Source organism: Tachysurus fulvidraco, chromosome 19 (assembly GCF_022655615.1).
Source record: "Tachysurus fulvidraco isolate hzauxx_2018 chromosome 19, HZAU_PFXX_2.0, whole genome shotgun sequence".
Classification (NCBI taxonomy): domain Eukaryota; kingdom Metazoa; phylum Chordata; class Actinopteri; order Siluriformes; family Bagridae; genus Tachysurus; species Tachysurus fulvidraco.
In genome coordinates this window covers 3,343,309-3,370,389 of record NC_062536.1, presented here as the reverse complement: position 1 = coordinate 3,370,389, position 27,081 = coordinate 3,343,309, and the positions used below count along the sequence as shown (strand labels likewise).

Below are 27,081 nucleotides of genomic sequence, written 5' to 3'. Positions count from 1 at the left end.
GTTATTAGCCCTTTACGTGAGCATTAACTTTATATACTTTTATGTTTTACATGCCTGAACAGAAAATGTGTTTTAAAGTGGCGTGACCTGAGATAACAACTGTGATGTAATTGTTATAAATGTTATATATTACATTAATAGCCTTATCCTTACCTCAAACAACTAAAACCAGCATAACTTGGTTTTAGTTAGTCTTTCAGCCTGGTTTTAGCTGGTGTAGCCAGCTGGACTAGATGTGTTCTTGCCACTTTTAAGATGGTCAAGCTGGACTTAGCTGGTCAGGTGACCCGCCAGGCTGGGAGGACCAGTTTAAACCAGCTACTGCCACCTTAAAGATCAATCTATCGATCAATCAATCTATCTATCTATCTATCTATCTATCTATCTATCTATCTATCTATCTATCTATCTATCTATCTATCTATCTATCTCACCAAATACATTCTGTATACCTCACCTATATCGCATGTTTACTGATGCGTTTCACTCTTTTAGGCGGTGATAAAAAACTACAGTATGGGTTGCACTTTGCTTTAATCTAATAATTGCCTAATATTTAGATTTCAGATATGGGAAAAGATGTTAAGCGCACACGCTTCAGGAATGTTAAGGTGGTGAGAAGGTCTATCACTGGCCCGGCAAAGTTTTCTTACCTTGGTCAAGCTCGTCCTCAGCCCAACTCCAAACACACCCACTCTTTGGACTCTTCCACATCTATTACGCCTCAACAGGCTGAACCTGATGATGTGGCACCAAGCTGTAGTTATGCATGTTCTGAGACTGCATACAGTAAGGCAAAGAAGAGAGAGCTTCATGCCTAGGATGCAGTCAAGTATGACATGCTTAAGGTGTCGTTTGAATGTTCGGTACCATTCACTACCCAGTGTGTTGTCTGCCTAGAAAAACATGCTGATTATAGGTGCATTGAGTGCAACACCACTGCAGTGTTTTGTGAGGGTTGTCTGAAGAGGACTCACAGAAATTCACTGCATCTTCCTGATAAGTGGAATGTAAGTACAATAGCATACGTTCATACATACAGACAGCAAAGTCACAGTAATTTCAACAGATTCATTAGATTCTTTCTAAATTGTTTTGGTACTATGTCGTATCAACTGTTAGTGCAGCTGATACTTTCCTGCAGAGTTTTGTTTCAACCCTGATTAAACACACCTGAGCAAGCTAATTAAGGTGTTCAGGAACAGCAGATAATTGCAGGCAGGTGAGTTTGATCAGGGTTGGCGCAAAACTCTGCAGAAAGAGGATCTCGAGGGCCAGAGTTGAGAACCTCTGTGTTAATGTCTTGTTTTAAAATCTTTCTTACAGAATGCGTACTATGAGCCATCCTCCCTGGGGTTATTCCTAAATTTACCTGAAGGCCATAACACCCATACTGTGTACACAAAGGACATGAAGGTCATTGTTAGTACAGGTTAGTACTTGTCATTTTCCAAAATCCTGCGGCAATAATATCAATCATTAAGCTATAGGTGACACACTCAATTGATTTAGTCTATGTTGATATGGATGTCTCATTAGTATTAGTTGTGTAGAAGGCACACTCTCTGTTAATTTGGCAGAACGGCTCTGCACTGTCACAGTCAAAATGTGTGCGTGTGAACCAGAAACCTGCACACTGCTAAGGTATGGGCTCTGGCCAGCAACAGCCGACAAGCCCCAGACAGCCTTCTCTATCTCTCTGCTTGAGCTTTTTGTTTGTCTGTCACTGGAATGTCAGGTTTCTGTTGAGGGTTTTTGCAACACCCTGCACTGGAAAAATAACCTCACACTTGCAGAGGTAAGTCAGTTTGAAGTCTTGGCTGTGAAGTGAACATTTCCGTTACTTTCATAGAAGACTAACGAGTCCATATTGTAGGGCTGTGCAACTAATTGTTTTTGATTTTCAATTTGGATTCAAACAAATACAAAAACAAGATAATTGAGGTAAAAGAATATTGTGCAACAATTTTTGTGCAATTATAAATTGTGCGCTGCTGGACCGATGTGTTTGTAAGGCACTTTGAAGGCACCACTGTTTTGACATGTGTAGCCTATTTTAACACTTACATGATAAAAAGGATAAAATAAATGCATATTTTCATGATATCATGATTTTTACCAAAATAATCGTGATTATGATTTTGCTCATAATTGAGCAGCCCTACCATACAGATGTGAAAATTACACTTTCTTCCTTGATTGTAGTACATGATTAAATATCACAGATAAAAGTAAACATTTATGGAACCATCTAGGATTGTACAGTAGCATGCAAATGTATTCTTGATATTTTTCTATAAAATGAGTTAACCACCATCACCAGATGTAATATGTGAAACTGCTAATACCGTAGGTCAACACCCTTTACAGAGCCCTGGTGGGAGAATCCATATCCCATTTTAGGCATCACCACTTCAGACAAAGAAGTTTGGTAGATGTTTGCCCACAATTAGATGATGGGACCACATGCCCAGCATGTCCAAAGGTTGGTTCTAATTCTAGCATGGTTCTTTTTTGATTATTCAGAATTATCCAATTTTCAGATATCAATTCCCATCAGGTCATAGAAAATGCAATTATGGTTAAAGTATTATACTAAAACAGTAACAGCATAAGCCTGGTGCAGATACAAAACCAGGATTACTGTAACTGTTTGTTTTCTAGGTGGATGGAGATATGATAGTGACATTGGATGCCAACTTTGGCCTTGTGAGGAAGCAAAGCTCAGGGACAAGTGCGGTTGAGCCATTACATGGAACCAGCATGTTTGTTGATGAAAAGGATGTAGAGGACTACCTGCTATCACATCTTGACAGCTCAAAGCCACACGAAGTTAGTCATAGTTGCAGAATACTTTATTAGTACTGAGTCCATAAAATATTAGATTTAACTTGTGGAAAAAGACCATTATTCCTCCCATAAATTCAATATTTTCATTAAATCTTTAGGACTGCAGTAACTTTAAGGCTGGCAGTGTGTTGAGGTCACAACAAGAAGCAAAGAAACTTGATGTTACAGGAGTGTTTGGAGCATCCTGTCGTCATGAAATGCCCCTAATGTTTGTCAACATGAGCCAAGGAGAACGGCAAGTCTATGCCATTGTAGTGACATCTTTTACTATTTACCCAGTGTTCCAGAATGATGATTCCCCTGTTTGATTCTAGCTATGACTAAAATAGCATGACCCTAACATAAGCCATTTATTTAATTTTTTTAGTCACCAAATATAAACCTCATGGAATGTATATTAGAGATTCCAAAATATTACAAAATGTAAACTTTACCACAATTCTATAATATTCACTAATATAAGAAAACCTGAACAGATTTGGATCATTCTGGTGTTCTTATTGAGTATTTAAGGTATTGATTGTGATGCTGGAGATTGTATAATTATTTTTAACTTTTCCTCAGTATAAAGTGTTTTATCATTCACATTTTTCTGTTGATATAGATTAGCCTATCCCCTGTATGTCATCGATGCGTTACTTCAAAGATGTGAGGACAAGAACATACACCTGCGAGTAGTCTATGACATTGCCTGTGTTGTTGCCTCACATTTGCAGGTAAGTAACATTTTTTTCTGTGTAAAACTGAATTATTATTTTGAGAAAATACCTTGACACATCAACTCAAAATTGTCATACTGTGTCCAAACAGAAATCAGGGGAGGGCATACCACACAACAATCTCCTTGGCCGTACCAGCATTTCATGTTTATGGACACAAATTGCCCTGCCAGGTAATTCATTGACTTCATTGGGACATCAGGACATGTTAAACACACAATTCACTCCTTGTTTGCCCTCCATTTTTCCTGTCTATCCACTGCAAAGCTGAAATGAGCTAGAAATGCCTAAAAATAATCTTTAATCTAACATTTTTCTAACCTGGTGTTTGTCTAAACTTGTTTCAGAGATGCAATGTGTTGGACAATCCAGTGGAAACCGCTTATCTCAAATCTGTCTGGGGGTCAAACTAATCACTATAATCAGAGGATTGTTAAAACCAATTTAGCTTCCTTAGTTGATTTTTATGCAGATTACAATCTATTTTTTATAATAATTACATGAATATAAAGTAATGAACAGCTTTGCAATTTTTATTAATTTAAAGATAAAATAACATAAGCTGACCGCTAAGGCCCTCTCCTGCTCCGGACCTTGTCTGAATGGACTGCATGAAAAGCTGCATTACACTCCACTTACATTACATACAGTATACCTACTGCTGCTGTGAGAGTGCGGGGATTTTAATTATGCACCATAAAAGTCCCATAACACTAGCAGCGCAGGAACGGGAGGGGAAAATAACTCCTTAGACAACAGCAGTGTGAGTAAAGGAAAACATCACATGACGCGCAACTGCGCACAGCAGGCATATGCACACACAAATATAAACACCAAACATGCCCAATATGAACATCGTAAGCGGGCTACTTGATTACAATAAACAAATTATTTACACAGCATTTCTATAGAAATGATTCGCCCCAAGCTTTTTTATTCATATCATTTGATTGGTTGAACACTGTAACCGTGATCACTATAAGTTGTAGGATCATGCTCAGTGTCAGTGTACAGTATGTGATATTTTACCGCTTTGCTTTAATCAAGTACAGTACCAGACGGCTTGATGGGTTTGGGCTCACAGATGGGGAAGGAATGGAAAGGCTGTGGTCTTTCCTCCGAAGATTTGCCAGAGTCACAAAGGAGATGACTCCATCTCATCGCCATGACCTACTGACTGATGCCCTTTTGTATTATGGACGGAGGAAATCAACTGACCTAGGTTTGTCCACTGCTCTATAACCTTTCAAAATTCTGTGCTGGTTGTTCACTGTTTATACATTTTATATTTTCTGGAGTGAAGCCAACACAAATTGGTAAGCATAAGTAAACAATGTAATGTACAAAAGTGCAGCTCATGCAAAGACTAGACAAAGCAGAGAAAATATCTATTCTCGCTCAATAAGATATCTCATCTGTTATCAGAGAGGCATCAGGGAAACAATACACATAAGAAGCAAGTAACAATAGTTGAAGATGGGAGAATTTTACATTCCATTTACAAGTGCATTTTGCACAAGAGTATGCAGGATTGATGTGTGTCTTGGTTTCTGTTATTTTTGTTGTGTAGTGTTGGTTTCTGAAGGAGACATGGAGAGATGAATGAAGATTTGCAATAATTCTGCAATACTTGAATGTGGTGTAATTAGTAATCAATTACCAGCAAGGCCTTACTTGTAACATATGTTTGGTCAGGTGTACCACAGTAATGCTTTCTGAACTTTTTGTAATGTGTAGATCTGTGTAGATCAAGTGTGTACATAACATTTTAATAATAATTATTTGCTGACCATTTGTAGAATTGAGGACTCTCTGCTGAACATGGAGAAAAAACACCGCATTAGGAGAAGATGGCAAGAGTCTGATTCAGACTTCCAGTCTACTCTTAAAGATGTGGACCGTGAGCTCAGAGGCCAACTGATCTGCAAGGCCTACTGGACCATATCGATGGGCCCATTAACCACTGATAACATCCATTCAATAGTGTGATAACATTCGAAGCGGGTGCAAGAGCGCTGAGACTGCGGCATATTTTGATATTATTCAGCATAAAATAATGTAAAAAAGCTTTTTTTCCAAGATTTCTGATATAACATATCATTTCATGGAAACAAGGTGAAACAGCCCATTTCAAGCTTGTCCGATGTGTGCTCATATACGGTTTCACGAAAAAGCATGAAAGAAAGGCGCTAGAGCGCTGAGACTGCGGCAAACGGCTTTTCAGCTCCTGAGAAACACTTTTTTACACGCATGCAGGGATTCACTCAAAACACATGCTGATACCTAAGATTGCATGAAAATGATCATACCACACACAAATCATCAGATTTTCGAGTGTAAATTATATGTTTATCGACATATTGGCCTTTAATATGAAATGTCATATTTGATATTATTTAGCATAGAATAACGAAGAAGAAGCTTTTTTCCGGAGATGTCTGATATAAACATACTGTGTCCTATCATGTTTCATGGAAACAAAGTGAAACAGCCGATTTCAAGTTTGTCCGATGTGTGCTCATATACGGTTTCACGAAAAAGCATGAAAGAAAGGCGCTAGAGCGCTGAGACTGCGGCAAACGGCTTTTCAGCTCCTGAGAAACACTTTTGTACATGCATGCAGGGATTCACTCAAAACGCATGCTGATACCTAAGATTGCATGAAAATGATCTTCGTGGCAAGTTAACTATGGGCTTAGCGATGGTTCAACACTACTCAAAGCTAATTTTTTATCTTTCTTAGTGTTGTCGGTATTATAGTTTTATGTTATTCCTGTTAGAGACACACTTAGCTGAAATGAGCAGAGCGGTATATATTAATGCTAGTATAAGTAGATGTGAACTTCAAACTGTTTGTAAGGAGTGATTGTGTTTAAACTCTCTATATTAGAAAATAACGAACATTTGTTTTACATATTGCATGGCACAGCACATGTATTGCACAATTATTGCATAAAGTATTTGAGAATTATTCTTTTTTTGCTACCTTTTATGACCAATTCTTAGACCTAATCACAAATACTGAGGTGACATGCAGACGTCTGCAACAGAATTTCTGTACTTATTTATATTTTGGGCATGAAACCTTTTTACACTTTTTTTAATCTGTGTACTCGTCACTACTGAAGTAACTCGTCACTTCTTTCAGAGCATGCTGGTTAAGGGGAAACTTGGGGATGCCCAAAAATTTGTCAAGATCTGAGCCTGGAGGAATTTTTGTCTGCTGGTAAAAAGATTTGTATATATAATTTTCATTTTATTATTTTAGGAATATGCTTTTTTTGCTTTTTTTGATGTTCAAAGTTCATCATTGCTAATAAAACCTTGTAAGTTGCATTCATGAGCCATTCTTTTGATGACGCCATCAAGAAGAAAATGAAATTGACATTCGACTTTCGCCGCAACATGGTTCTTGACTCCATGCAATCAAGTGATATATTGACAGTCTTTCCATGATTCAAAGACATTAAATGCTTGGTAAAGTGTTTATAATCATACTTTTAAGAAATTAACAAAATAATAAAATGTACTTATGTCTAAATGTCTAAATAACTTTATTTAATGCCTACATGGGTAATGATGATTGTCTGGCACTTAGAAATAATATTAATTTTTTTTCTGTCTCTTCTTCGATTGAGTAAGACTTTGTTCTGATTGTTTGGAGAAGGAGTGTCAGGCAAGCTACTGGAGAAGCGGACCACTGCATTCAAGAGAAAAGTGATTCAGCAGTGCAAAAAGCTTCCAAGCACCAGTGATTTGGAAGAACAACTGCTAGCAGCTGAATCTCCTACTGTTAGAAATTAGAAATATTATTGAACAAATTATCTATTGAAGTTCACTTCCAGAACACAAGTTTACAGCTAATGTACTCACCCCCTTGTTATCCAAGATCATGTTTTTCTTCTTCAGTTGTAACGAAATAGTTTTTTGAGGATTTTAGAATTTCTTTCTAGAAATTCTAAAGTTCTTTTAGAACTTCCAAAATACAAACAAAGGGCTTTAAATGATCCCAGCCGAGAAAGAAGGGTCCTTTACCTAGTGAAAGGATCGGTTATTTTTTTTAAAATTGACAATTTTATACTTCAAACCTCAAATGCTCGTCTTGTCTAGCCCTCCGTGTATTACAGTTCAGGTCAGTTAGGGTATGTCGGAAAACTCCCATCTTATTTTCTTCTTTGATCTTCTTTGCATGTTCCTTTTGATGATTTTGAAGTTAATGGAGAAAATGAGTTGGGAGTTTTTCGACATACCCTAACTGTCTTGAACTGGAATACACATAGTTGATCCAGAGCTAGACAAGATGGGCATTTGAGGTTAAATATAACACATGGTGCACTGAGTTCTAACTCAGGGCACCATAGAAGTCCACTATATGGACAGAAATCCTGAAATGGTTTCCTTAAACATTTTCTTTATAACTGAAGAAAGAAAGACATGAAGATCTTGGATGACAAGGGGGTGAGTAAATTATCAGTAAAAGTTTGTTCTGGATGTGAACTAATTTAAAGGTGAAATATTTTGTCCACATACATTTTTTTTATGTTTTTTTGTGTTTATACAGGTTGGGATAGTGAGCTCTCTTCTATAATACTTCTGTTGCATCTGATCCCGCCTTATGCCCAAGGCCAGAAAAGACCAGGAAAGGTGTCTGTGTCTCAAGCAGAGAAGCACCTTGTTGTCTTAAGAAGGTTTGTTTGCTTGTTTGTTTGAATTTTTCTGTTTTACATTTAAGATATTGGTGATGGTTTTCTTCAATTTGCTTGGTTTTCTCAGAGTGGAACAAACATTGAGGAGCATTTTCAAGAAATCACAGCTATTGCTCAGCCCTATCTACTGGCCGTGGGACCTCAGAAGAATTCCGTTCACCAGTACTTCATTGTTCTTGATCAGCATGCCATTCCATGCAAGTCAATCTCTTCTCTTGGTGCCTTTGATGAGTTGTTCAAGGCACACTTTGTTTTTGGCACCTGATACAACATTTACACTTTCATTCAGACCACTGTGTACAACATAGATGTTGGCAAAATGAAAGAGAGTCCTCGTGTTGCTGAGGTTAGAGCAAGGCTGCTTAGCTAGGTGCCTTAAGTTTTTCTGTCCTTATGAAGTGTTTTGTTTGAACCAAGTTTAGTTAATTGGTTCAAAATTGCTTATTAGGCACTTCGGATTAGTTCATGGTTTTGTTCCTGGAAAGAAACTTTGCCTTAAATTTGTAGAGACAGGGTGTAGTTCTGTGTTTGGTACTTTTTCAGGTTTTAGAAAACATTTGAATACAAAACATGGCAAGCAAATTGACCAGAATTTTGACACCACTAACAACTGTGAGACTGCTGAGTCAGAAGGACAAATTAGTGATCAATCATTTGATCAGATTGGCAGTGTTGGAGAAGTGGCCACAATGTCTGTATTATTAAAGTCAAATAAGAGCACTTTGGATATGTGTGCGTTTGCTGTTCCACAACTAAAAGTTGCTAGGTTAATGTCAGTCTGCTGTAAGTGGTTTTGTTTCATCTATGGAGGAAGTTGTTTTTGAGATTCAGAGTCAGACCAATCGGTTTGCTCTGTCTATATCCAAATGACATTGCTACTAAAAGGAAAATAGAAAGTTCAATTGAATATTTGAAAAATCTGTTTGTTAAATTCGGAAGCCAAATGAAAGAGACATTTTTCAGAGAAATGGCTAACTGTTGAACCAACTCAAATAGTGCTCGGCACAAGATTTGATAGCAGGAGAAAAAACCACAAGAACATTTGATCAGGTTGTTGTAACAGATAAATTTGCTTATATTCCCATATTAAAAACACTAAAGTCAATTTTACAAAATCCGCATCTTATTGATTTGTTTAAACTCAGGCATGTTCCAAAGGAAGGCGTTTATGTTGACTTAAGTGATGCGGCATATTTTAAAAGTAATCCTTTATTTACACAGAAAAAGATGCCTTACAAATTCAGTTCTTTTATGACGATTTAGAGACCGCTTTATGTTCAAAAAAAGCTTTACACAAATTGGGTGCTATATATTTTACATTAAGGAATTTCACCCCTATGTTTAACTCTTCATTGGATGATATTCATTTATGTGCCCTCTTTCATGCACAGGATATTAGACGGTATGGTTTGAATTCTATAATTGAGCCGCTAGTAAATTATCTAAAAGTGCTTAAGAATCCAGTGTCTGTAAGTTGTGTCAGGGGTACAATTGTTCAAGTAACAGGTGATAACCTTGGCTTACATGGTTTATTAGGGTTTGTGGAGTCATTTGGGGCATATTGCTGTCGTTTCTGTGTCCATGAGAAAGATCGCTTTCAGTTTGTGTTTTCCGAAGATAACCCTGAGGTTGTACTAAGAACAACTGAGATGCATGCTCTGCACTGTAAAAGGTTACAAGATGACTCTACACTACCTCATTTTAATGGCGTCAAACAGGTGTGTTTGTTAAATACACTCAAGAAAAAAAAAAAACCTTGTCGATGCTGAGAGAAGACGCACCTTCATCTGAACTCGCAGGACAATTCACATTGTGCCTTATTCAAAATTTGCATATTTAAATGCATGTCTAAACTAACAACCAAACAACTCGTGAAACTAGACGACACGGACAGTGACTGGATTTATTTATTTCCATATAAATAAACAAATGTGTATTTTATTTGTTCAGGTCCTATCCTCACAAAACAGCATATTTGGCACTGAAGATCATGTGTACTGTGTTATCTATCAATAGCATTTTAAGTCTCCACTCTCTTTATGATTAATAAAGAGATTGATTAAATGATTAATAATTAGTAAATATTTTTTGATTGTCCCTGGGAAAAAAAAAAGGGAATTGTGATGGAAATTTTTACTAAAAAGCTGTTTGTGAAGTTCTGACCTTCTGTGTGCAGGACTAGAAGTTGTTTGTGACTTATTACTAGAGATTGTTTGTATAAAATAATTAAGGGTCAAAAAGAGCTGGAGATGAGTTGGATCATAAACAACTTTAGGCAAACCTGGGTAAGGGTAAAATAATCACAGATAATAACTTATCACAGTTTACTGTAGAAAGGCACAGTAGATATGCCTGTCTACAGTAAACTGTGAAGTTAAAGTAACAACCTAAACAATATTATTTCTAATATTGTTTCCAAATAATCACAGAAATATGCTGCATTTATTTTTTACTGTATTAGAAATAACATAAATTTAGCAGTTTCCTAAAATATCAGTCTTGATTAATATTAAAAATATCAGTCTCCCAATGAACTTCAATATTCCCAGGGCTTAAAACAATTGCATTTTTGAGAATATTATGCAAAATGAGCAATGAACACTTTAAAATCAAATACCTTTATTTTAAAAAGCATTGTCAATATGAAAAAAGAAAGAAAAAAAGAAGATAAACCCTGTTGGACGATGCTTAGAAGAGCTTTCTAGTAGCAAACAGAAACAGTAGTGTCTGCTTTAGACTATGTTAATAAACTTACATTCTTAAATTGCCCGTCAGATACTGACCCTAATCCTTACCATATGTAAAGGGCATAACCTTTAGTTGACTTTTTTAATCAAGACATAAGTTTGAACACTTTTGAACCAAATTATTGTCATAAGTGAATTATCTTATCTACAGTAATTTAACCTTTACCTTGAGGAACATTAAGACCTTTTTTATAACATGAGTAAGAACATTCAGCATGCAAGCATCTTTGGGGAAAAAGCCCACAAGCTCGTGTTTTTCCTCTCAACGTATTCCTGTGAGTTAGATTAATATTTCCTCAAAAGTCAACTTAAAAGATTTATATATGTAATCTGCGATATATTCTCTGCTGTCTGTAAAAATATCCTTTCATAATAACATTTGAACATATGCAGAATTGGCAACATTTTGAAAACATATTGAACATTTTGAAACTATTATAGAACATTTTGACACGATGTATCAATAATATGCATCAATAAACAAATTTAGGGATGAAACTATAAGGTAGGCACCTGTGCCACTGCAAGCTAGACTTACAGGTTAGCTCTTAAAATTGTCCTGTGAGGTAGGCTTATGTTTTTACTTTTTAGTTCTTGTGGATCCAGGAGAGATGACCATCACCTTGGTAGCCGCTGTCCCTCTCTGCGGCATTATTCCAGTGCTGGCACTGTCAAACAACAACAAACAATCATAATCATAATAATAATTAAACTATACAATCAGTATACACTCCAATCTAATGCTTATAAAGTTAATAATACCAGTTCTCTTGTGGCTTATTGTGGCAATGCCAGACTGTCAAAACAAAGAGAGAAACATTAAAGAGCTCATATGAAGTTCCATTCAAAGTCAAGGAGATTCTTCAGTAGCATGGCTACATGTGTATTGACTGCAGAAGACTTCTTCTGGACGATCACACCTTTCTTCTGGGAGACAACCTTGCCCCCTTTCGCCTTTGTCCCTCTCTCTGGATTTAAACCAATGAAGCGCCTGAAATCAAAAGATCAGTGGTCTAAGATCAGAGTGGGGTTGCAACAACACATTTTTTTTAAATGCAATGAATTTTTTTTTGTCTTTCTTCATTGCACAATTGAGTGGCTTGAAAGACATCAAATGGAATTATAATAAAGCCTATACTCTGTGTGTGTGTGTGTGTGTGTGTGTGTGTGTGTGTGTGTGTGTGTGTGTGTGTGTGTGTGTGCGTGTTGGTAGGTGTGTATGTTCAATTCAATTCAATTCAAGTTTATTTGTATAGCGCTTTTTACAATAGACGTTGTCTCAAAGCAGCTTTACAGAACATAAACATAGAATGATAAAGGAAATAACAAATAATAAAAGTAAATGTGTGTAATGATGACAGGGAATGAAGGGAGTGGGGCCCTCTGAATAAATTCCAGAGTGCAGGCTGCCTCATCCTGATACTGAAGGTTGAATATGTAGTAGGAAGTCTACAAACATAGCAGGAAGTCCCGTTGCAAATGTTAGTGTGATGCCCTCAGAGATTACACGGCCCTCAAAGGTGATCATCCAACCCTTAATTGTGACTTGCCCTATTGCACCTGAAACTTCATAGCAACACGGGAATAATTGTTACCTTGTAAACTCAAGATATGATATGATATGCAATGTGTCTATCAATGAATCTAAATGAAATGTATATTACCAGGCAGTATCAGGCGAGGACTTGCAGGAAGACTGAGAGTTGTCTCAACGTCAGCTTCAGTGGCAGACACCTGAACGGAACAAATACATTATCCTTACCATAATAAGATTTTTAAGAAGAAAATTTATGAAAAGGACAATAATTAGTAAACACTTGGTGAGAGTAATCTAGAGGCAAATGAGGTAGGCTTCTGAAGTACCTACAATCCATCCATCTTCTACCGCTTATCCGGGGCCGGGTCGCGGGGGCAGCAGTCTAAGCAGGGATGCCCAGACTTCCCTCTCCCCAGACACTTCCTCCAGCACTTCCGGGGGAATACCGAGGCATTCCCAGGCCAGCCGAGAGACATAGTCCCTCCAGCGTGTCCTAGGTCTTCCCCGCGGCCTCCTCCCGGTTGGACATTGGCCGGTTGGAGGCATCCGAAACAGATGCCCGAGCCACCTCAGCTGACTCTTCTCGATGTGGAGGAGCAGCGGCTCTACGCTGAGCTCCTCCTGAGTGACCGAGCTACTCACCCTATCTCTAAGGGAGGAAACTTATTTCAGCCGCCTGTATCTGGGATCTCGTCCTTTCGGTCATGACCCAGAGCTCATGACCATAGGTGAGGGTAGGAACGTAGATCGACCGGTAAATAGAGAGCTTCGCCTTGTGGCTCAGCTCTTTCTTCACCACAACAGATCGGTATATCGACCGCATCACTGCAGAAGATACATCAATCCGCCTGTCGATCTCCCACTCCATCCTTCCCTCACTCGTAAACGAGACCCCAAGATACTCAAACTCCTCCACTTGAGGCAGGTGCTCTCCACCAACCTGAAGGGGGCAAGCCACCCTTTTCCGACTGAGAACCATGGCCTCGGACTTGGAGGTGCTGATTCTCATCCCCGCCGCTTCACACTCGGCTGCAAACCGTCCCAGTGCACGCTGAAGGTCCTGGTTTGAGGAAGCCAGCAGGACAGCATCTCTGAGTTTGAAAAGCAAATGTGACTGGCTTACTGTACATCATGTATTTCCTGAAAATCTTCTATAATTGTTTGGATGACAGAGGATGGAAGCAAACACTTTGCTTGCAATTTCAAATAAAAAGGGCTATTTTTTTTAAAGATATGTGATTCATCAGCAATTTCTGGGTAAATATCTTGTTCATCACCTGCATTACTGGGAGGATCAATCTGCATATCAGTCTGATCGTGGTCACTCTCATGGGAAACACCAGGATTCACAAGAGACTCAGCCAAATTTTCCTCAGCACTATTTTCATGTTTCCTACTCATGTGTGATGTGAATGAAACTGTAAAGCACTTGCTACAGTGTCTGTAGCAACATGTTCCCCCTCTCAAATGTGTGTTTTCAAATGAGAGTAAAATGCTGTCAGAGTCTCACACCTTGCACTGTTAGTTCAACACCAGACAAAGTAGGCCTAACTACATGTTTGTTATGCCTGTAAGTGTGACTGTAATGGAGACTGACTCAGTTGTGTGTTAGAATCCATATGCAGCAGTACAACCAAAGGAGTAGGCTGAGAATCGTGGTCAGATAAACAGGCAGTGGTTCAATAACAAGTAGGAATACCATAGAACAAACAAATCCAAATCGTAATTCAAATAACAAGGTCAAGAACAGGCAATACAACATACATGTGGCAAACAAGGCAGAATGTAGGAAAACGCTAGGTAATGACAGTAAAGCTGGCGAACACCTGTTAAACACTTCAGATGGCTTTTAACAGGTGGCTACAGGAAGTACAGAGAGAGGAAGACCAAAGACAATACTCGGACGATGGCGCCCTCTTGAGGTTGGATGAATGGATGCCCGATGTTACAGAATCCCCCGCTTTAAGAACACCTCCAGGTGTTCTTCATGGACGTCCCCTTGGTCAAGGTGCTGGACGGTCAGGATGTGCAGTGTTGGGTAGGAGATCTATGGCACAGCCCCAAGGGCAATGTGGCGGTAACTTAGCAGCTTTACTTTTGCTGAAGACTTCCTTGAATTCTAGGTACTCTGCGGGAATATTAACTGATTTGTTAGTGATAGGGCTCTCAATACTTGTAGATAAACATGGAAGTTGTAGATGACCTTGTAAACATTTGTCAAGGCAGTATGGTGACCATTTGGTAATTTCTCTGGAACCCCAAGAGATTTGTGGATTGTGGATGGTTAGCCATGGATTTCCTCGGACCACTGGATGTTGAGGTGTAGTTGTGACATAAAATGATATGGTTTCTGAGTGGAACAGACCTATCTTGACTGAAACGGGAATGGTTTGGTGTGTGATACCCTTGCCAATGGGTTGACTGTTGATGATAATGATGCCAAACTATTTGCTTTAATTTTTGCCAAAAGACTGAAAAAAGGATTAGAAAATATTATAGATGAGGAACAGACTGGATTTATTCAAGGAAGGCACATTAGTAATAATATTAGATTAATCCTAGATATGATAGATTACAATGAATGTCTTAGATGATAGTTTTATCTTTTTTATTGATTTTCACAAGGCATTTGATACCATAGAGCACAACTTTTTATTTAAAACAATTGACTTTTTTGGGTTTGGCTGTTATTTTAAAAAGTTATCAAAACTCTATAAAAAGGATGTGCCAGTTCTGTAAAATTAGCAAGGGGGACATCTGGAAGATTTGAAATAAATAGAGGGATTAGACAGGGATGCCCTTTTTGTTTTTATTAGCAATACAAATTAGCCCTTCACATCAAAAAAGGCAAAGAAACAAAAATGAAACACAGAACAAAATGCACTTTCCTTAGGGAAGTTAAAAGAAAACGATAGCTTCGTATGCATTCTGACATCAGACCTTAAAGAAGCATACGGCATTAGAACAGGTATACATTAACATGCTATGATCAGTAATTAGAGTATAACTGATTTTAAAATACAATGTTGTTTTCTGACACATGAATAAAATACATCCTTGTCAGGAAATTAAGGAGCAAATAATTTTAAGTCAGGCAAGCCTTAAAAGAAGAACACATTACAAAAAGGGTTATAAGAATGAGAACCTTAGAGTACCTTATCTTCGGGTTTTATTAGTAAAAGGAATGTGTTTTGTGTGTGTGTGTGTGTGTGTGTGTGTGTGTGTGTGTGTGTGTGTTGAAGGCCCCTTATGAGTTCAATCGGAGAAGCAGCATGGGGTTATCTGGTCTTTGTGTAGGCTCCAGATGTTCTGGAGCCAGTTGTGGGTGTGTGACACTGTGGAGTGTAGCCCTCAATAAAATCGTAAAAGTGAGTGGTCAGCGGTTAATTGAGGAGTAGATGTTGAAATTTAGGGTGCCTGGGACATGAAATCTAAAATGACCGGTAGCAGACACTACAGGTGTGAAAAGGAACCAAAACTGCTGAAAATATAGCTGCAAGCAGCCATTCCGGGGTCAAGCCGATCACATGCACTCAGAACATGTCGCTGATGAACCATACCAAGTTTTGTAGCGATATGGCATTGTTTTTAAAATCTCGTCGCCACTAGGTGGTGTTGTCACAAAACGTTGCATGCACCCTCAGGTCATTACTATAATGACATATACCAAATTTCATGTCGACACACATAAGTTTTGTGAACATACAGCCTCACATCTGTTTTGGCGTGCTCGCCGCCATGTATGTTGCGACGGTTTGGTATCGTTTAACTCAGCATGACTCAAGGAGTCTAATAACACTTCCTTCATGATTTTAGACTAAAGGTTGCAGTAGTTATAAGCGAAAATAGCTGTTTTTAAAATCTTGTGACCACTAGGTGGCGCTGTCACGAAACGTTGCATGCACCCTCAGGTCATGACTATAATGACATACACCAAGTTTTGTGTCAACACGCATAAGTTTTGCAAAGATACAGCCTCAAGTCTGTTTTGGCGTGCTCGCCACCACACAAAATGGCCGTCCGAAAACCGTTTTGGTATCGTTTGACTCGACATGCCTCAAGAAGTCTAACAATACCTCCTTCATGATTTTAGACTCACGTTTGCAGTAGTTATAAGCAAAAATAGCTGTTTTTAAAATCTCGTGGCCACTATGTGGCGCTGTCACGAAACGTTACATACACCCTCAGGTCATGACTATAATGACATATACCAAGTTTTGTGTCGACACGCATAAGTTTTGCGAAGATACAGCCTCACGTCTGTTTTGGCGTGCTCGCCACCATGTATGTTGCCACGGTATACGAGAAGGCATTGGTCTATCAAAAAGCTTTTGATAACTTTTTGTCTAGGATGTCTCTAGATGCTAGATACCAAAGGACATGCAAATCGGACAAACGGTCTAGGAGGAGTTCGACACAGTAGGTATTACGGAAAATTCAAAATGGCGGAAAGGTATTCATGACAGAAATGATGTCATGTGGTACATTCGATTCGGCATGAGCAAAGGATCCAAAATTGCAAGAACTGTGTCTCTAGGCCTTACGAGTCAGCAGTTATGAACATGAACATAATTGGATGTTTGGACTGTTGGTGGCGCTAAAGGGTTTGAGCTAGACACACCAAAGTTGCTATAGTAACTTTGAAGACTGGCCTATACATGTGTGCCAAATTACATAACTTTCCTACATACGGTTCTATGGGCTGCCATTGACTTCAATGGAAGAAGAGGAATAATAATAATAATAATAATAATAATAATAATAATAATAATAATAATAATAATAATAATAATAATAATAATAATAATAAATATAGCTGCAAGCAGCCATTCCGGGGTCAAGCCGATCACAGGCACTCAGAACATGTCGCTGATGAACCATACCAAGTTTTGTAGCGATATGGCATTGTTTTTGAAAATCTCGTTGCCACTAGGTGGCACTGTCACAACACGTTGCATGCACCCTCAGGTCATGACTATAATGACATACACCAAGTTTTGTGTCAACACGCATAAGTTTTGTGAAGATACAGCCTCACATCTGTTTTGGAGTGCTCGCCACCACACAAAATGGCCGTCCGAAAACCGTTTGGTATCGTTTGACTCGGCATGCCTCAAGGAGTCTAACAACACTCCCTTCATGATTTTAGACTCACGTTTGCAGTAGTTATAAGCAAAAAAAACTGTTTTTAAAATCTCGTGGCCACTAGGTGGCGCTGTCACGAAACGTTACATACACCCTCAGGTCATGACTATAATGACATATACCAAGTTTTGTGTCGACACGCATAAGTTTTGCGAAGATACAGCCTCACGTCTGTTTTGGCGTGCTCGCCACCATGTATGTTGCCACGGTATACGAGAAGGCATTGGTCTATCAAAAAGCTTTTGATAACTTTTTGTCTAGGGTGTCTCTAGATGCTAGATACCAAAGGACATGCAAATCGGACAAACGGTCTAGGAGGAGTTCGAAAAGTAGGTATTACGGAAAATTCAAAACGGCGGAAAGGTATTCATGACAGAAATGATGTCATGTGGTACATTCGATTCGGCATGAGCAAAGGATCCAAAATTGCAAGAACTGTGTCTCTAGGCCTTACGAGTCAGCAGTTATGAACATGAACATAATTGGATGTTTGGACTGTTGGTGGCGCTAAAGGGTTTGAGCTAGACACACCAAAGTTGCTATAGTAACTTCGAAGACTGGCCTATACATGTGTGCCAAATTACATAACTTTTCTACATACGGTTCTATGGGCTGCCATTGACTTCAATGGAAGAAGAGGAATAATAATGATAATAATAATAATAATAATAAATATAGCTGCAAGCAGCCATTCCGGGGTCAAGCCGATCACAGGCACTCAGAACATGTCGCTGATGAACCATACCAAGTTTCGTAGCGATATGGCATTGTTTTTGAAAATCTCGTTGCCACTAGGTGGCGCTGTCACAAAACGTTGCATGCTCCCTCAGGTCATGACTGTAATGACATATACCAAGTTTTGTGTCGACACGCATAAGTTTTGCGAACATACAGCCTCACGTCTGTTTTGGCGTGCTCGCCGCCATGTATGTTTCCACGGTTTGGTATCGTTTGACTCAGCATGCCTCAAGGAGTCTAACAACACTCCCTTCATGATTTTAGACTAAAGTTTGCAGTAGTTATAAGCGAAAATAGCTGTTTTTAAAATCTTGTGACCACTAGGTGGCGCTGTCACAAAACGTTGCATGCACCCTCAGGTCATGACTATAATGACATACACCAAGTTTTGTGTCGACACGTATAAGTTTTGCGAAGATAAGTTTGGCGTGCTCGCCACCATGTATGTTGCCACGGTATACGAGAAGGCATTGGTATTTCAAAAAGCTTTTGATAACTTTTTGTCTCGGGTGTCTCTAGATGCTAGATACCAAAGGACTTGCAAATCGGACAAACAGTCTAGGAGGAGTTCGACAAAGCAGGTATTACGGAAAATTCAAAATGGCGGAATGGTATTCATGACAGAAATGATGTCATGTGGTGCATTCAATTCGGCATGAGCAAAAGATCCAAAATATGCAAGAACTGTGTCTCTAGGCCTTATCAGTCAGCAGTTATGAACATGAATATAATTGGATTTTGGACTGTTGGTGGCACTAAAGGGTTTGAGCTAGACACACCAAAGTTGCTAGAGTAACTTCGAAGACTGGCCTCTACATGTGTGAAAAATTACATAACTTTCCTACATACGGTTCTACCCCATGTGTGTTGCGACGGTTTGGTATCGGTTAACTCAGCATGCCTCAAGGAGTCTAACAACACGTCCTTCATGATTTTAAACAAAAGTTTGCAGTAGTTATAGCGAAAATAGCTGTTTTTAAAATCTCGTGGCCACTAGGTCGCGCTGTCACGAAACGTTGCTTGCACCCTCAGGTCATGACTATAATGACATATACCAAGTTTTGTGTCGACATGCATAAGTTTTGCGAAGATACGGCCTCACGTCTGTTTTTGCGTGTTCGCCACCATGTATGTTGCCACGGTATATGAGAAGGCTTTGGTCTATCAAAAAGCTTTTGATAACTTTTTGTCTAGGGTGTCTCTAGATGCTACATACCAAAGGACATGCAAATCCGACAAACGGTCTAGTAGGAGTTCGAAAAAGTAGGTATCACGGAAAATTCAAAATGGCGGAAAGGTATTCATGACAGAAATGATCTCATGTGGTACATTCGATTCGGCATGAGCAAAGGATCTAAAATATGCAAGAACTGTGTCTCTAGGCCTTACGAGTCAGCAGTTATGAACATGAACATAATTGGATGTTTGGACTGTTGGTGGCGCTAAAGGGTTTGAGCTAGACACACGCTAGACACACCAAAGTTGCTAGAGTAACTTCAAAGACTGGCCTCTACATGTGTGAAAAATTACATAACTTTCCTACATACGGTTCTATGGGCTGCCATTGACTTCAATGGAAGAAGGGGAAGAATAATAATAATAAATATAGCTGCAAGCAGCCATTCCGGGGTCAAGCCGATCACATGCGCTCACAACATGTCGCTGATGAACCATACCAAGTTTCGTAGCGATATGGAATTGTTTTTAAAATCTCGTCACCACTAGGTGGAGCTGTCACGAAACGTTGCATGCACCCTCAGGTCATGACTATAATGACATATACCAAGTTTCGTGTCGACACGCATAAGTTTTGCAAAGATACAGCCTCACGTCTGTTTTCGCGTGCTCGCCACCACACAAAATGGCCGTCCGAAAACCATTTGGTATCGTTTGACTCGACATGCCTCAAGAAGTCTAACAACACATCCTTCATGATTTTAGACTCACGTTTGCAGTAGTTATAAGCAAAAATAACTGTTTTTAAAATCTCGTGGCCACTAATTGGCGCTGTCACGAAACGTTGCATACACCCTCAGGTCATCACTATAATGACATATACCAAGTTTTGTGTCGACACGCATAAGTTTTGCGAAGATACAGCCTCACGTCTGTTTTGGCGTGCTCGCCACCATGTATGTTGCCACGGTATATGAGAAGGCATTGGTCTATCAAAAAACTTTTGATAACTTTTTGTCTAGGGTGTCTCTAGATGCTAGATACCAAAGGACATGCAAATCGGACAAACGGTCTAGGAGGAGTTCGACAAAGTAGGTATCACTGAAAATTCAAAATGGCGGAAAGGTATTCATGACAGAAATGATGTCATGTGGTGCATTCAATTCGGCATGAGCAAAGGATCCAAAATATGCAAGAAGTTTCTAGGCCTTACAAGTCAGCAGTTATGAACATGAACATAATTGGATGTTTGGACTGTTGGTGGCGCTAAAGGGTTTGAGCTAGACACACCAAAGTTGCTAGAATAACTTCGAAGACTGGCCTCTACATGTGTGCCAAATTACATAACTTTCCTACATACGGTTCTATGGGCTGCCATTGACTTCAATGGAAGAAGAGGAATAATAATAATAATAATAATAATAATAATAATAATAATAATAATAATAATAATAATAATAATAAGAAGAAGAAGAAGAAGAAGAAGAAGAAGAAGAAGAAGAAACCCGACAATAACAATAGGTGTCTACGCCCCTTCGGGGCTTGACCCCTAATAATAATAATAATAAGAAGAAGAAGAAGAAGAAGAAGAAGAAGAAAACCGACAATAACAATAGGTGTCTACGCCCCTTCGGGGCTTGACCCCTAATAATAATAATAAGAAAACCGACAATAACAATAGGTGTCTACGCCCCTTCGGGGCTTGACCCCTAAATATACAATGTATCATTTATTTGCTTTTGGTCCGGACCAAATTTAAAACATTAAAAACATTTAAAAGTTAAAGACAGTATTTGGAACTCCTTTCTCAACTATGTATTCAATTGGGTGACCTCTCATTTTTATTAAAATGTAATTATTCAATCGAAAAAAATACTGGTTAAGCTTGCAAAATTTCATAAAATGGCTCTCATGGCATGGACACTGGCCTATAAGCATAACTTTTCACCTAATAGATATTATATTTGGAACAACAAAGACATCCTATACGAAAATAAATCTCTAAATCTCTAAATCTAAATTAAATTTTTTTTTAATACTGGGTTGAAAACAATATTATATTAGTTAGGCAGCTTTTAAATAATGATGGAAATTTATTGACATATAGAGAAGTTTTGAATAAATTTAAAATACCAGTTAGACCTAAAGAATTTGCTGTTGTAATGGATGCAATTCCCCAAAAAGTATTGATACTTCTGAGGAATGCATTACAGGAGGAAGATCTAAATTTTACAGATATCAAGGGTAAAATATTTATTGGTAATACAGATATTTTACAAAATAGAGTCTCAAATAACTATATTAGGAATTTACTTAATAATATTGTTTATCCTACAGCTCGTTTTTTCTGGTCTTCTGTGTTTGGGGATGTGAATTGGCATAAAGCTTGGTGGATAAATTCTATGTTAATAATAAAGTAAAAGAAGTCTCTTTTAAAATAATGCATAGAATATACCGGGTAAAACATATGCTTGAACATTTAAATTAGATATTGATTACTCGTGTAATTTCTGTAAAGGTGAAAAGGAAATTTGTTTTTCCATTGCCTACATACAAAAATATTGAAAAATTTAACATTGAATTAAATTCAATTGATCACAGGATTGAAAAAGAGAAGGCATATTTCATACAATTGTTGTTATTATTAATGGGAAATAATATTATAATATTGTATAGGGTAGCACCCTTTTCCTTTTGTTTGTTATAATTTAGTTCTTGTCCTCTGGCATTGTTATTTCTTTTATTTTAGTTGCTGTGTATTTGTACTTTAAAGAATATATCTCATTGTATTGTTGGTTTATGGTATTAATTAAAAAAATTAAAAGAATGCTTTTTTCGAGGGGGGGGGCGAAAGAAGAGTTAGGGTTAGCGTTAGATTATCAAACAGGCCACGCCTATCCGATGACGCAATATCTGTTACGCTGTTCTGAAATCCCTGGAAATAAGCGCATCCACGTCCTGTTCACGTACTGAACTCTCGCGAGAATCAACACCTCTGGTCTTCCATAAAGCGGAAGTGAATCTGTCACCTGACTATAGCTTGTGATCCACAGACACAGCAGAAAGGCAGATTTAAACTCTCTGATCTACATTTAATTACCTACGCGATGGCAGGACGGGGTAAATTAATCGCAGTTATAGGGGATGAAGACACGTGTACCGGTTTCCTTCTCGGGGGAATCGGTGAGCTGAACAAAAACCGCAAACCGAATTTCTTGGTGGTGGAGAAGGACACCAGTGTGACCGAGATAGAAGAGACATTTAAGTAAGTGTTGCAGTAACAGGTTTTGCATTATATGGTGTGTGTGTCTGTGTGTGTGTGTCTGTGTGTGTGTCTGTGTGTGTCTGTGTGTGTCTGTGTGTGTCTGTGTGTGTCTGTGTGTGTGTGTGTCTGTGTGTGTGTCTGTGTGTGTGTCTGTGTGTGTGTCTGTGTGTGTGTCTGTGTGTGTGTCTGTGTGTGTGTCTGTGTGTGTGTCTGTGTGTGTGTCTGTGTGTGTGTGTCTGTGTGTGTGTGTCTGTGTCTGTGTGTGTCTGTGTCTGTGTGTGTCTGTGTCTGTGTGTGTCTGTGTGTGTCTGTGTGTGTCTGTGTGTGTGTCTGTGTGTGTGTCTGTGTGTGTGTCTGTGTGTGTGTCGGTGTACACGTCTGTGTGTGTGTCGGTGTACACGTCTGTGTGTGTGTCGGTGTACACGTCTGTGTGTGTGTCGGTGTACACGTCTGTGTGTGTGTCGGTGTACACGTCTGTGTGTGTGTCGGTGTACACGTCTGTGTGTGTGTCGGTGTACACGTCTGTGTGTGTGTCGGTGTACACGTCTGTGTGTGTGTCGGTGTACACGTCTGTGTGTGTGTCTGTGTGTGTCGGTGTACACGTCTGTGTGTGTGTCGGTGTACACGTCTGTGTGTGTGCGTGTGTGTGTCACCTCGTCTGTCTGTGCGTGGAAAACCAAACATAATCCTAGGATGCACAGAGAAGTCACCTTTTAGATCTACACACTGATAACAATCAGACAAATAAGACCAGGGCTTGAGCAAGCGCAAGAGTATTATTTGGGGGGAAGGACAATGAAATGTGATCACAATACTAAAAGAGATGGAAAAGAGTCCATCTCTGTACCATTTTGGAATCACATGAGAAAATAGAGCATGCATGTTTCTTCTGTACTTTGTTGTGAGCAATTTAAAACATTATTAAGTGTGTATCAGTTGCATCTGGAACAATTAAACCATTCATACTTTTCAAACAGCACATAGCAACTGACTGAGAGTAGCAGGAGTATTATATTGAGAGTTAAATTTTAGGTATATAGATTTGTGACCATCAGCTTAGTAGTTAACAGAAATAGGTATGGCAAATTATATCATCCTTGACATATTCCCAGCTTTACCTTAATGGAAGAATCACTGTGATCATTAAAAGTTTTAACATCAAGCCATTTTTTCTAATGTTTAAATATAAAACCATGTTAACATGGTCAAGAAAGTCAAAGGCTTTGCAAAAGTCCAGTTTTAGCATTTTACAAAGATTGCAAGATTACTCATTGTGTTAAGTGGTAGGAAGAAACACCAACATAAATAGATTACTTAATTCCTAAAAAAGAACCACTTCTTTTATTAAAATATTATGTAAGTCCAAATAAACCTAGTGATTTATTAGCCTTTTGATTGACACAGGGAACTTTTCAAAATCAGTTTATTTGTATAGCGCTTTTAACAATTCATTGTTTCAAAGCAGATTTACAGAAATATGGAAACAAGAAAGTGTGTGTGTATGTATGTATGTGTATATAAACAAACAAACAAACAAACACAAATAAATAAGAAAAAATAAATGAATTATACATTTACTATCCCTAATGATCAAGCCTGAGGTGACGGTGGTGTGGGAAAAACTCCCTGAGATGATATGAGGAAGAAACCTTAAGGAACCAGACTCAGAAGTGAACCTCATCCTTATTTGGGTGACACTGGACAGGAAATAATGTCAATGCAAATAATGTAATTTCTACAACAGTTTAGAATTGTGCAACCGAGAGCTCCCGAGGAACTAATGGGTCAGCACAAACTCTGAGTTCACCACAGACCCAACACTAATTCCTTCCTGAAAAAGTCTTTTTCAAATTACAATTACTATTTCAAAGCAGAACTGACTGCAATAATGTCATAGATATCTAAACAGCATTTAGCTCTATTTAGTATTTCTCTTTTCCTTCATCTGAAATAGAAAGATCGACTCTTAACTGATGAATAGTGATTTTGCACAGAGTTATTTCTAACCTGAACTGTAAGCTGAATTTCATCATTCTTCTAGCCTGCATCTTCTAGACCTTATGAAAGCACTTTCTGCTTTTGACCTAAAAAGTTTGTCCAAACTGTTGTTTGCAATAAGAACTTTGTAATTTATTTTAGACCTTGGCAACAGATCAATATTAGTTTGTACGGATGATCAGTTAAATTAATGGGGTAGACAAAACAGCAGGTAAATGTTCTATGAGGATTCTTTACACTCCAAGCATTAATTACTTTACTTTAAATCTCTGTATTAATATTCTCAGTATTACTCTTGTATTAATGAAGGACCTTGGCAGCCATGACTCTATTCCATTATCCAACGGAATATTGTAGTCACCCCAAGCCTATCTATGCATTAGGGAGTTTATCTAACCAGTAAAGTACAAGTAGTGTCTTCTACACTATCTACATAAAAGTATAATTTTCTGGCTTTATATTGAATATTTAAATATTTATGCCATTGAAAATAAAATTGTAATATTAACAACTTGACATAATGCCAATTTATATCATATCAATATCTGTACACCCTCACACATAGAGATGCATGAAAACAATAATCATAAATAAATGTCACTCCCCTGCTGAGGTTTCCAGAATGGCACATCATCTGTCACATAATTTACTAGGGAGTCTCTTGAAGAATGACCTGCACCTGGTTTTCAAGATATTCTTAAATTGGTGATCGGTCTGATATATATTATTCTTCTCTTCTACGATCCCTAAATATTGCTATTGCCTGAAATATAACTACAGTAACATGGCAGCTGTAACTTGCTTTAATTTGTGTTATCATGGGTCACTGTGAGTTGTTACAGTATTAACAATACAATGTCCACAGCCTGATTGTGATTTGTGATTATTTCCTAAACAGGAGTTTCCTGACTCGCAACGATATTGGTATCATCCTAATCAACCAGTTCATTGCTGAGATGATCCGGCATGCAATAGACGCTCATATGCAGTCCATCCCTGCTGTGTTGGAGATCCCCTCTAAAGAGCATCCTTATGACGCTTCCAAAGACTCAATCCTGCGTAGGGCTAAGGGCATGTTCTCTGCTGAGGATTTCCGATAACTGTTCTAGCATTAAGCCACAGAAGCATTGAATGCTTTTATAAATATAAATGTTACTGTCGATGTTGTTCAGTGTCTCCCATATCTTGTATTTAAAAAAATACTTGAACTAAGATTACTGATTAAAAAGTGTGTGTGTACTTTTGTGATTATCAAGAACAAATCTAGATATGTGTTGACTAATCCTCTCTAAAATAGTCTCTGAGTTTTGTGAATGTAAATTGAGTTTTTGTGTTAATTAAAAATGAATAAAAAATCTAAAGTCTGTCTTTTGGCACAATACTTAATCCCTTTAACACAATTACTGTGCAGATCTAAACCATGCCTTCAGGTGTGGTTTTATTTGAAAAAAGTCAAAGTCCCTTAAAGTATAATTTTCCTGGAGGGAATTTCCATATGCTGTCTAAATATTTCATAATTGATTTAAGACAGAAATACTTCTTATTGGTCCAAAAACCAGTACACAGAAACTCTCACAATTCCATTTAGAGGGCTGTACTGTTACCAGTAGCTTAACAGTGAAAGACTTGGGTGTTATATTTGACAGCCACTTGTCTTGTGTGAAAATCATATCACCCATACTACAAAAACAGCCTTCTTGCACCTCAGAAATATTCCCAAACTGAGAAAATGTTATCATCTCTACACTGGCTACCTGTTAAGTTTAGAATGGATTACAAATGAGACGAGTCTGACTCTGAGAGGATCCTGAGACATCTAGAGATCTACCAGCTCCAGTTGAACTCCATGTGGTCTTTGAGGACAATAATCTTATCAATATAACTTTTGCCAGACAGTATAATTACAATCACACCTTCCAGAGTCACCCATATGAGGACGAGGTCTCTCTTTGAGTCTGGTTCCTCTCAAGGTTTCTTCCTTTACCATCTAAGGGAGTTTTTCCTCCCCACAGTCACCTGAGTGAACACAGACTTGTTCATTAGGGATAAATACAAACACATTAAAATATATCTAATATTAATCTTGAATTTTGTCTTATATTAATTATTGATGCTTAATTAAATGCCTAATTAAATACTTATTTATGCTTAATTAAAGCACCATACAAATACAATTGAATTGAATTGAATTGTATGATTT

General features: G+C 38.2%; 2 protein-coding genes and 1 long non-coding RNA gene across 4 annotated transcripts; all 3 read left to right on the top strand.

Moving 5' to 3' along the window:
• The first annotated feature begins 1,250 nt into the window (after positions 1-1,250).
• Positions 1,251-5,793, top strand: LOC125139637. Of its 2 annotated transcripts, XM_047804172.1 has the most exons (8): positions 1,251-1,798; positions 2,354-2,485; positions 2,665-2,832; positions 2,949-3,085; positions 3,455-3,566; positions 3,661-3,742; positions 3,917-4,791; positions 5,369-5,793. In XM_047804172.1, the coding sequence occupies exons 1-7, from the start codon at positions 1,607-1,609 to the stop codon at positions 4,015-4,017; spliced, it is 924 nt and encodes a 307-aa protein (XP_047660128.1). In that variant the 5' UTR covers positions 1,251-1,606; the 3' UTR covers positions 4,018-4,791; positions 5,369-5,793. The 2 variants fall into 2 exon arrangements, with proteins under 2 accessions (XP_047660128.1, XP_047660129.1); XM_047804173.1 differs by having other exon boundaries at positions 3,668-4,791.
• Positions 5,794-5,853: 60 nt separating this feature from the next.
• Positions 5,854-10,152, top strand: LOC125139638. The gene is made up of 4 exons (XR_007138691.1): positions 5,854-7,046; positions 7,212-7,361; positions 8,131-8,257; positions 8,343-10,152. It is a non-coding gene; the product is annotated as an uncharacterized LOC125139638 (long non-coding RNA).
• A 12,384-nt stretch (positions 10,153-22,536) lies between these two features.
• atp6v1f (ATPase H+ transporting V1 subunit F) lies at positions 22,537-26,247 on the top strand. Its single transcript, XM_027151049.2, has 2 exons — positions 22,537-22,883; positions 25,780-26,247. Exons 1-2 carry the CDS (start codon positions 22,726-22,728, stop codon positions 25,979-25,981), a joined length of 360 nt encoding a protein of 119 aa, XP_027006850.2. The 5' UTR covers positions 22,537-22,725; the 3' UTR covers positions 25,982-26,247.
• The last annotated feature ends 834 nt before the right edge of the window (positions 26,248-27,081 follow it).

Excerpts from the sequence above, each read along its gene's own strand:
- LOC125139637 (XM_047804172.1), top strand. The coding sequence starts at position 1,607 with ATGTGTGCGTGTGAACCAGAAACCTGCACACTGCTAAGGTATGGGCTC. Across the intron at positions 2,486-2,664 it reads CATGCCCAGCATGTCCAAAG|GTGGATGGAGATATGATAGT; the intron begins GTTGGTTCTAAT and ends TTTGTTTTCTAG. Across the intron at positions 3,567-3,660 it reads TTGTTGCCTCACATTTGCAG|AAATCAGGGGAGGGCATACC; the intron begins GTAAGTAACATT and ends GTGTCCAAACAG.
- atp6v1f (XM_027151049.2), top strand. The coding sequence starts at position 22,726 with ATGGCAGGACGGGGTAAATTAATCGCAGTTATAGGGGATGAAGACACG. Across the intron at positions 22,884-25,779 it reads GAGATAGAAGAGACATTTAA|GAGTTTCCTGACTCGCAACG; the intron begins GTAAGTGTTGCA and ends TTTCCTAAACAG.